Source organism: Temnothorax curvispinosus, unplaced genomic scaffold (genome assembly GCF_003070985.1).
Source record: "Temnothorax curvispinosus isolate PA1 unplaced genomic scaffold, ASM307098v1 QBEX01000452.1, whole genome shotgun sequence".
Taxonomy (NCBI): domain Eukaryota; kingdom Metazoa; phylum Arthropoda; class Insecta; order Hymenoptera; family Formicidae; genus Temnothorax; species Temnothorax curvispinosus.
Genome location: NW_020210232.1, coordinates 1,118 through 11,848, shown reverse-complemented (window position 1 = coordinate 11,848; position 10,731 = coordinate 1,118). Strand labels below are relative to the sequence as shown.

Sequence of the window (10,731 nt, the reverse complement as noted above, 5' to 3'; positions counted from 1 at the left end):
CAAAGAGAGAAAAGCAGAATGCTAACAAAAGATATTTAACACTTTTACTTAAAAAAATTCTAAATAACGTGTAAAAAAGTGGATGTACTAGACACATTTTAATATAATAGCACATGAAGAATCAATAGGTTTTATAAGTTAATTAATAGGAAAAATATTATCATACCTAAACATTTTTGTTTCTTGGACGTATATCTTAGCACCTCCAATAGTTTTTGTATAAAAAAATTCTTGCGTAACTTAGAACTTAGGGCTTAATGCAACTATATTATTACGAAATAAACAGTGGTGCTTTATAGCCTTTCTCATAATAGTCAAATCAATTGAAGGAAAGCAGAACCTTAAGTATTACGGCAATAACTGTGCACAAATCGCAAAATGCTGCACAATCTTGGAAACAAAATTTTACGGGATTTTCAAACTCAGGTGGTTTTTCTTCCAAATAAGGTGTGCGTGGTGTAAAAAATTTTTATGCATCACACACTTTTTACTCACTATAAATCAAGCATCCCGTTAAAATAAGTACAGAAAGGGGTTTAAAATCGGTCTGCAACCTTCTCGCAGTAAACCCTGAAAACTATAATTTTTATTGGCTAACTGCAGAGCATTTCAAACTAGAAGAATTTTTATAATTTTAATCGCCATATTGGATTCGCCATTTTAAATTTTGTAACTATCCTTAAACTCGCACCATTGCCGAAATAAAAAAATTTGTGTCGATTATTTTTCGCTGTTCTACAAGTATGCCAATTACTTCATTAAAGTTAGTTTCATTAAAGTCGATAAGTTACACTTCCGTAAGTCTCCTCAGTAAAAATTGACTTTAATTATCTTTAATAATTCATTTTTAATAGTCAAATTATCTTAAAAAATGCTTAAATTGAGTATCCCACAATACTTGCACTTCCTCTATGACGTTTCAACAACATATAATGATTTTTAAGACTGCACAAACGCGAAAGAATAAAGAATCATCAATTCTTTTCATCGTAGCCGCAATTAAATCATGGTTGCAACAGATGTTGCAACTCGTGGTTTTGATATTTCCTACGTTCTACATGTTATCAATTATGACGCACCACAATTGCAAGTTGACTATCACATAGGCAAGACTGCACACATTGGAGCTGAAAGATATGCATTATCTTTTGTTACATCTTAAAATAATAAAAAACTGCTTGCATTTTTAAACAAAACGGAAAGCAAATTTTTGATTATAATGCTCAATTTAAAAAATGCAACAAAATGCAATTTTAAAAAACCATTAAACGATCAAGTGGACTGGAAACTAAATATGGTAAGAAAAAGACCAATACTTTCAAAGAGAGAAAAGCAGAACGCCACAAAAGATATTTAATACTTGTATTTTTTTTTAATTATAAATAACAAGTAAAAAAGTGGTTGTACTAAACAGAATTTAATCTAATAGCAAATAAAGAATTAATAGGTTTTATAAGTATTAATAGGAAAAATATTACCATAAAAATTTTTAGTTTCTTAAACGTATTTCAACCTTCACTAGTTCTTATATAATAGAATTTTTACATAACTTAGGGCTTAATGCAACTAAAGTATAAACTGCAGTGATGAGTATAGTATTTCTCATGATAGTCAAAACAATTAAAGGAAAACAGAATCAACTGCATGACGATAAGACAGAGATATTTCATCTAACTCTATTTTTGATAACAAACCACCGATGCTCAATTTCATTAAAATAATTAACTTAAGTTACATATAAATAATTTAACAGCATTAATTAAAGTTCTAAGCTTTTAATTCCTCTCTCTATCATCGACAAATTATTAATATTTATTTAACTTTTTTAGCATTTTTAATAATTTATTTGCAACATTTTTGTGTCTATTAGCTATAGCAACTTGCAATAACGTATATCCTTGATTATTACGAACATTTGTTGCAACTACATAGTCATCAGATTTTATCGCTTTTAATTTGCTGATTATTTCAAGATTACCATTTTTTGCATCTTTAAACAATTCTTCAACTAGTTTCAGTAAGTCATTAACATTTTGGTCTTTAGAAAGATCAAGAGGTGTTTTACCTTCATTATTTTTAATATTATAAATTGCACCTCGCTTCAATAAAGACTTGGTGACATCCAAAAAACCATTCTTGGCTGCAACATGGAGCGATGTAGCACCACTAGCAGCGGTTTTAGCATTGATGAAATTGTTTAATTTATCATGACTTACATGTTTTAATAAAACTTCAACAATTTCTTTGTAACCTTTAGAAGTCGCAGTGTGTAATGGTGTATTACCTTTATTAGTAACTTGAGTAACATCAGCTCTGTTTTTTAGTAAGATGTTCACAACACTTGCCTGTTCATTGCTAACAGCGTAGTGTAACGGTGTTCTTCCATCAATGTCTTTATCATTGGCATCAGCTCCATCTTTTAATAGGCGCTGAACAGTTTGTATATCACCATTACTAGCAGCAATGTAAATGTCTTTCTGCAGATACAGTAGAATATCTCGCCGTTCGTAGCCTGTAAACTTAAATATATAATTAATATATTCTATCTTGTTCAAAATATCCAAAACAGTGGGATGACTTGGTCCAAAAATATCTTTCATTTGATCCAAACATTCTGTATAGGCTCTAAGTGCATCAAATAATTTAAATTTAGCAAGAAGTACATTTGCAATACAGTATTGAGTATTCAAGGTTTCACGGTGATTTTTTCCCAAAACTTTTTTTCTATCATCTAAAACCTTTTGAAAAGTCGTCAGGGCTTTATAATAATCTTTTTGCTTGTCGAATATTAGACCAATGTCATGTAACGTTGTCAAAGTTCTACAGTGATTAATACCTAAAACTGCTTTCTTCCTCTCGTAAACATCTTTATAAATTGTCAATGCCTTTTCAAGTTCACCCTGGTTAGCCAGTACCACCGCCATATTTTCTTGAATACACAAAACTGTTGGGTCATCTGCACTTAATATTGTTTTACTTTTTTCAAAAACTGTTCTATAGATATTTAACGCTTCTTCGTATTTTTTTTGTGCATCTAATACTAATGCCATGCGAAATTGACTATCTAAAGTATCTAAATGATTTGGACCTAATATTTCTTCTTGCTTTGGACAAATTTCTTGACAAATATTAAAAGCTTCTTTATTCCTTCCCAGCTCATACAGCACTAAAGCAATTGTACTTCTTGTACTTAAAGTATTCTTGTTATTTAAACCCAGTATTTCTTTCTGTTTCTGGAAAATTTCTTCAAATGTATTTAAAGCTTCTTGGTAAGCCCCTTGTGCGTATAATACATTACCTATGTATGTCTGAATATCTAAAGTGCCAGGATTATCTGATCCTAGAATTTCTTTTCTTTTTTCAAATACGCTTTCGAAAATACATAAAGCCCTACAATAATCGCCTCGATTATAAAACATTAAACCTACATTAATCTGAGCGGACACACCATCTTGTGATACCTCTTTCAACTGTTCGACTTCTGAAAAGTTATTATGCACTGCAGCAACTATTAGCGTTTTGTTTTCTCTATCACAAGCATTCATTATTGCTTTTACTGTATTAATTTTCTTTATCTTGTTAAGATCATTAATAACTTGAGAATTATCATTTTTAATATTTTCAAATAAGTCACTCAGTAGTATAAATAAGCTAGTAATACTTTTATCTACAGTAAAATCTGATGGTGTTTTACCATCATCAGAAACTGCATTATATACTGCACCATTAGATAATAGGAGCTTCACAATTTTCAAGTGAGAGAACTTAGCAGCATAATGTAGAGGAGTATATCCCTTCTTACCAACTGCATTAGGATCAGCTTTATTTTGTAATAGAGTATTGACAATACTGTCATAGCCTTTCCACGCAACATAATGTAATGATGTTCCATTAACATTTTTGGCGTTAACGACCGCCCCTGCTTTAATGTAATTCTCAACATCTGAAGAGCCATTACGTTTTACAGCCTCGAACAATTTCTCAGTTGATTCTAATAAATTGATAACGTTTTCGTCATTAGACATTTTTAGTGGTTTTTTACAAGTATGGTCAACAGCGTTATAAACTGCTCCATTTTTTAATAAAACTTCAATAACGTCTTTATAACTAAAATTAGCAGCAATATGCATAGGAGTTAAGCCATTATGATCTTTAGCATTAACGTCAGCGCCTTGTGTTATCAAATACTTTGCAACTTTTAATTGACCATTTTCTACAGCATAGTGTAGTAATGTCTTATTAGCTGCATCAAGTTCATTAATACTTAATCCCTTACTAAGGAAAAACTCTACAGTATCTTTACAACCTTCTCTCGCTGCAATGTGTATAGGTTTTGAACCAAAGGCATTTATAGCATTAACATTAAATCCTATATCATCTACTAGATATTTTACCATCTCTAAGTTATTTCTTTGTGAAGCAATATGCAATATCGTCCAATCATCGTTACTTTTAGCATTTATATCTATTTTTTCGTAGTCCTGCAGTAGTAACATTTTAACCACTTCTAAATGACCATGTGCCACTGCTAATTCTAGAGGAGTTCTATTCTTATTATCCTTAACATTAATATTTGCTTTATTATCAAGTAAAACTTTTACAACATTACCATGACCATGGGTTGCAGCTATATGTAATGGTGTAAGATTTTTGTAAGATTTAAAATTAAAGTTAGCTCCATGTGCTATTAAAATCTCAACAATTTCTTCATACCCCTCCTGTGCTGCAAAACATAATGGTGTTAGATTATCAACAGTTATAGCATCAAGTGTAGCTCCTTTTTTTAACAGAACTTTTACTACATTCTTATGACCTTTAATAGCAGCCAAGTGTAATGGTGCAACATTTTTAGAATCTTTTACATCAACATCGACTTTGTCTAGTAAAATTTCTATAATATCTGTGTTTGCAGCAAGAACTGCTGATGACAAAAGTTTAATGCCTTCTTCATTAACTTTAACTCCATTTGATATAAGAACTTTAACGATTTCTTTGTGATTATATTTTATAGCAGAAAGCAATGGTGTCATGTTGTTATTAGTTCTGATATTAACATTGGCTCCATTTGCTGCCAGAATCTCAACGATTTCTTTATGACCTGCTGTCACGGCTGTATGTAACGGTGTAAAATTGTCTTTAGCTGTTGTATTAACCTTTGCTTGATTTTTTATTAGAAGATCAACAATATCTTTGTGGCCGTTAAAAGCAGCTAGATGCAACGGTGTATTACCGTTATTAGTTTTTGCATCAACCTTAGCTTTATTTTTTATTAGAAGATCAACAATGCCTTTGTGACCTTCTAGAGCAGCTAGATGCAACGGTGTACTATCGTCTTTAGCTGTTGCATTAACCTTAGCTTGATTTTCTATTAGAAGATCAACAATGTCTTTGTGACCTTTCGTAGCAGCTAGATGTAACAGTGTATTACCGTTATAAGTTTTTGCATCAACCTCAGCTTTTTTACTTTTTATTAGAAGATCAACAATGTCTTTGTGGCCTTTTACAACAGCCATATGCAATGGTGTAATACCGTCATCAGTTATTGCATCAACCTCAGTTTTTTTACTTTCTATTAGAAGCTTAACAATGTCTTTGTGGTCGTTCAGAGCAGCTAGATGCAACGGTGTACAACCGTCATTATTTTTTACATTAACCTCAGTTTCTTTGTCTATTAGAAGATGAATAACGTTTTTGTGGCCTTTCAGAGCAGCTGTACATAGTGGTGTTACATTATTATTAGTTTTGGCATTAATTTTTGCTTCTTTTTCTATTAAAAGTTCAGAAATTTCCTTATGACTACTTTTTGCTGTACAATATAATGGTGTAATGTTATTTCGATCTTTAGCACAAATATCAAAAATATGTTTAAGTAGAGCAACAACTATTCCTAGATGACCATTCTGGGCAGCAAAATGCAATGGAGTCATACTTGCAACATTGGCAATATTAGCGTTGGCTTTACTTTTCAGTAGAGTTTTAACTATTTCCTCGTGTCCATATATTGCTGCCAAGATCAAAGGTGTCTCATTATCGATGTCAACAGCATTAACATTAGCTCCATGCTCCAATAGAATATTAACTATCTTCTCATGACCGTAATCTACTGCACAGTGTAATGGTGTAATACCACTTATGCTTCTAGCGTTAACATTAGCTCCGTTTAGGATTAAGGCACTTACTACTTCCAAACAGTTGCTTGCTGCTCCATGTAACGGTGTAGAATACATATCATTTCTAGCGTTTACATCTGCCTTATTTTGAAGCAAGAAATTAACTAACTCTAAATGACCTCCCTTTGCAGCTACGTGCAACGGAGTAAAGCCATCTATATTTTCATTAATATCAACGTTTACATATTTTTTAAATAAAATCTTAGCTACAGCGATATGATTATTCATTATTGCATGGTATAAAGGTGAAAGACCAGTTTCATCTTTGGCAATAGTATTAGCTTTATTTTTTAATAAAACTACAACAGTATCCTTGTGACCATTTTGAGCAGCGACATGTAGTGGCGTTTTGAGACTATTATCTAAATCATCAACATGTAAACCTGCTTTTATAAAAAATTCTACAATATTTTTTCTTCCGTGCGCAGCAGCAATATGCAATGGGCTTTGACCATTAATATCTTTCACATCAACGCTTAAATTTTGATCAAGAATAAATTTTATAACTTCAGGACTGGATCCTTTAGCAGCAAAATGTAACGTGGCCCATGAATTAATACTTCTAGCATTAATATCTGCACCATTTTTTAGACAATTCTTTAAGTTTTCTAAATTTCCTTCTTCCAAAGCAGCAATCATTTTTTCCTGATTACTAATGGTATCTAGGTCTTGATTGTACTTCTTTCTCAACCTGCAAAAATCATCGCTTACTAACTTGCCAATTTTTTTCTTGTTTCTTATTATATTTTTTTCAGTAAGTTTTTTAGCGTTCAAAACAACTTCTATTGAAGGATCAAATAACAGTACGTTAACTAGAGCATTATCATGTGCTAAATGATTACGTAAACATTTTCCAATTAATATAGGAGTGTTATCATCTAAAAAAAATAGATTATTTTCCAAGTAATGTTTAAAGCTACCTAAAATTGACATTATATCCAGAACAAGCATTTCTACTATTGTTTGCAATTTTTTATCCTTTTTATAGAAAAGTAATTTTTCAATAACTTGACCACTTAATGCGTTTTTGCCTAAAATATTTTTCAGTTCAGATATCTTTGATGCAAGCAGGTTATTGTTATATGTTTCTTCCGTTACATTGTAAGTATTCCATTGTTTATGTGTAGGAATACACGAACCTTTTTCATTCAACATTTCTCTTAATTTCTCAATCCATTTGATGTCAATTGTTCCAAATTCAGAAATATAAAAAAAAATTTCGTAAATTAATTTATCCAGATTGTCATATCGAATTCTTGGCTCAATACTACGATAAATTTCTGTGAACAACTTAGCAATTTCTTTAAAGCTATTAGGCTTTATTTTTAGAGTCATATTCTTTAATGTTGTATTAGCAAAACATTTTATTCCTCTAATGTCATGGCAGAAGCTAATTGCGCCTAATAATCTAAATCCTCTAATATAATCAGTTTTAATATTCTCTAATTGAGTTCCACAATTGATTATTTTATTAATTTCATTAAATAATTTCTTTTCATGATCCGTCTTGTCAGTTATGTTATCGCTTAATTCTTTAATGAGTTTTTCAAGTTTCTTGTATTCCATCATTTTTAAATCTGCCGATATTATTTCATCCAATTTAACATTACTTAATATTTTATCAGTTTCTTTTATATCACTTAAGTTTTCACTATCAGCAATTCTTTTTAGAAGCATTCTAACCGTTTGAATTTTTTTACTATAAAGAATATCAGTAATTACAATATCGATTTTTTTAATATCATTTAGAAGACCAGCAAAAAAACCAACATCTGTATTTTCCTCAATTTCTGTTCTCTTGGAGAGTGAATGAGCATGCGATAGTGAATTACGTAAATCTATAATTATTTTTCTTGTATTTTTCGGTAATGATAATAGCAGAAACTCACTTGTAGTATTAGATAACTTGGGGGATTCTAAAGTGTTTTTCAAATGCTCGCCGATAACCTGTAAAACCCTTATAATAATTAACTGTTCTTCCTTTTCTTTAGGATCAGCTGATAACGCCAACTTTATACAATCACTTATTTTCATTAAAGAATGGATATCTCTAATTTGTTGATAATCGTTATACAATTCTTTAAATTGAAAACAACTGTTAATAATCTTTGCAACAACTTTCTCGCGTTTTAAATTTGGTAGTTTATTAATGTTCACACTTTCTTTTTCATTTTTAAGTTTTTCTGCAAAGTTTTCTAAGTGATTTAATATTTTGTTTTTATTCAATGTAGCGTTATAAAATAGATTAATTTCTTCTCGTTTTGTGTGAGAAGAAACAAAACTGACTAAACAAAACTCCATTTCTTCCCAAGGTAATCTATCATAGGTTGATTTCAACTGCCGCTTTAATATATGAATATTTATTGCGATAAATTTTGCTACAAATAAAAACCTCTTATCTATTTTTTTTGTGTTTGAGTAATCTGTCTTTAGCATATTAATGTTTTGAAGTGTTAATTCAATCCGTTCTCTGATATTAGTAAGACAATTCTTCACTTTCTGATCTTGTCGAAAAGTATTAGGGAAGAAACGGAGGTTTACTAACTTATTATGAACAAAAATTTCCATTTCGTCTGACAATGGTACATCTTTTAACTTTAATTCTTCATAAGTTCTTGAAAGGATTTCATCCAATTCTCCTAAATTAACAGCAAAATAATTAACTGGCCATTTACTAATGAGTGTATCAAGAAGCTCGACATCACATGAACGTATAGCATAATAAAACGCATTATGACGTGTTTCATCTTCATCATATGGTAATATAGTGTTTCTTCCAATAACAACAGACAGATTATTTAGAATTCTACTATCACTATCAAATAGATACTCTAAAATTTTTACTTTATTATGTTTACAAGCTAAGATAACTAAATTAGTGCTTCTAACAGGGTTGCTGGCATTATCATAATAATTTCTCAAAGTTATTTGATCTTCTACATTACTTATATTGTCAATTAAATTGCTTAGTTTTTTTAAGCTATCAATATTATTCTCTGATACCACCTTTTCGAGTCCAGTTAGAACTTGTAGACAAAATTTTCTTGCTCGTTTCTTCATGGTTTTTGTATTCTGTTATAAATTCCTGTTTAAATCAAGAAGCAGGTGGTAAGAGTTTTGGCTGGTAAAAATCAGTTTGTTTTTTGTGTGCGTCTCCTTCTCTATGTGAACTTCTCTAACAATAAGATGCAGTTATTCCAGCAGTAGGATTACAAAATGTCTAAATAAGCTAAAAACGTGCTAACAGGTTTTTAGATAATACTGGAAGTGATATAGAGAAGAGTCAACTATAGGCACAAGAATATGCCAGTAATGTTCTATTGACTTGCAATATACTGAGAGATGTAAATTTGTTTTATTTTTTGGAATGCAAATTTCAGTTGAATTATTTAAGTTCGTGTTTTCTTAAGCTAAAGTTGTGACCGAACGGATGTTATAATACTTATAATCATAAATAATAATCATTAATTATAAATTAAACACTCGTTATGATTGTCACTTGATTTCACCGCCAAGAAGAATTCCTCTGATTGATAATCTTTCCTTCCTTTGTTACAGGTACCGACGTCTCGGCCTCGGCTACTCGCTCCACCAGGATCTAATCCGGAATGAGTATCGATTGTTCTCAGTAATAGGTAAGTATTTTCCACAGTAAGTAGTTATTCCTTACAATAGAGAACTGTTATTAATTCACTTTCAGATATATCAAAGACACCCGCAATAGCAGTGCGTTACGAAAGGAGGAGAGGTTCGAACGACTTCTACTCTTATACACCGTATTTACTCAAAAAAGTATTATGAATTATCTCTCTTTCGCTCGTATAGTCACGACACTCGTACGCGCGCACACTCAACCTTTGTATGATTCGCGTAATACTAATCGGAAGTATTTCACAATATCGCGTATCAGCGCAATATTGTTACGAACCTTTCCCCCCCCCCTCCCGTAATTAATTCGATATAAGTCAGTATAATGATGATTACACATATTGTATAAAAAATCTCGCAACTCGGTACTAATTGTTTTTTCCCGGTAAGTGAGCTTTATTTGTTCTTAATCACAATCTCTACTTCGTGTTCATATATACATATAGTAACTCATACACGCGGAAGAAAAATGATTTTGTATCAACAGCATCATTTTTTGTATCAACAGCATCAGTGTTATCGAGATAAAATTTATTGATGCAACATTGATATTAATGAATAAAAAACATCAGATAATTGTTTTAATAATTTAAATATTTGGTCCAATAATATCCAATTGAATTAACTATTTATGCTTGTGGCAGCTCGTGACGTTGACGTTTAATTGAAACAACTTCTTTTTTTTTTCCGTGTATGTGTCACGCGCCTACGGATTAACGTATTAAGACGTAATAGCGTCACTCGGGGTTGTTTCAGTGTTACGCGCTGTCGCAAGACACTGCCTCTATCGATAAGACTTACGTCCGCTTGCTGTGACTGTTCCCGCCGGACAAACAACTTTTATTATTTAATTGCTTATTCATAATTACTTTTATACCTTACGAATTCACATACGTAATATGCGTGCATGGTT

General features: G+C 31.2%; 1 protein-coding gene across 3 annotated transcripts; it reads right to left on the bottom strand.

Annotated features, from left to right (window-relative positions):
* Positions 1–770: 770 nt before the first annotated feature.
* Positions 771–10,222, bottom strand: LOC112454357 (serine/threonine-protein phosphatase 6 regulatory ankyrin repeat subunit B-like). Of its 3 annotated transcripts, none has more exons than XM_025015713.1 (2): positions 4,397–10,219; positions 771–1,430 (listed from the first exon to the last, which is right to left on the bottom strand). In XM_025015713.1, the coding sequence occupies exons 1-2, from the start codon at positions 9,228–9,230 to the stop codon at positions 1,423–1,425; spliced, it is 4,842 nt and encodes a 1,613-aa protein (XP_024871481.1). In that variant the 5' UTR covers positions 9,231–10,219; the 3' UTR covers positions 771–1,422. The 3 variants fall into 3 exon arrangements, with proteins under 3 accessions (XP_024871481.1, XP_024871463.1, XP_024871473.1); XM_025015695.1 differs by lacking the exon at positions 771–1,430 and having other exon boundaries at positions 1,444–9,255; positions 9,670–10,222; XM_025015705.1 differs by lacking the exon at positions 771–1,430 and having other exon boundaries at positions 1,444–6,861; positions 9,177–10,221.
* Positions 10,223–10,731: the final 509 nt, after the last annotated feature.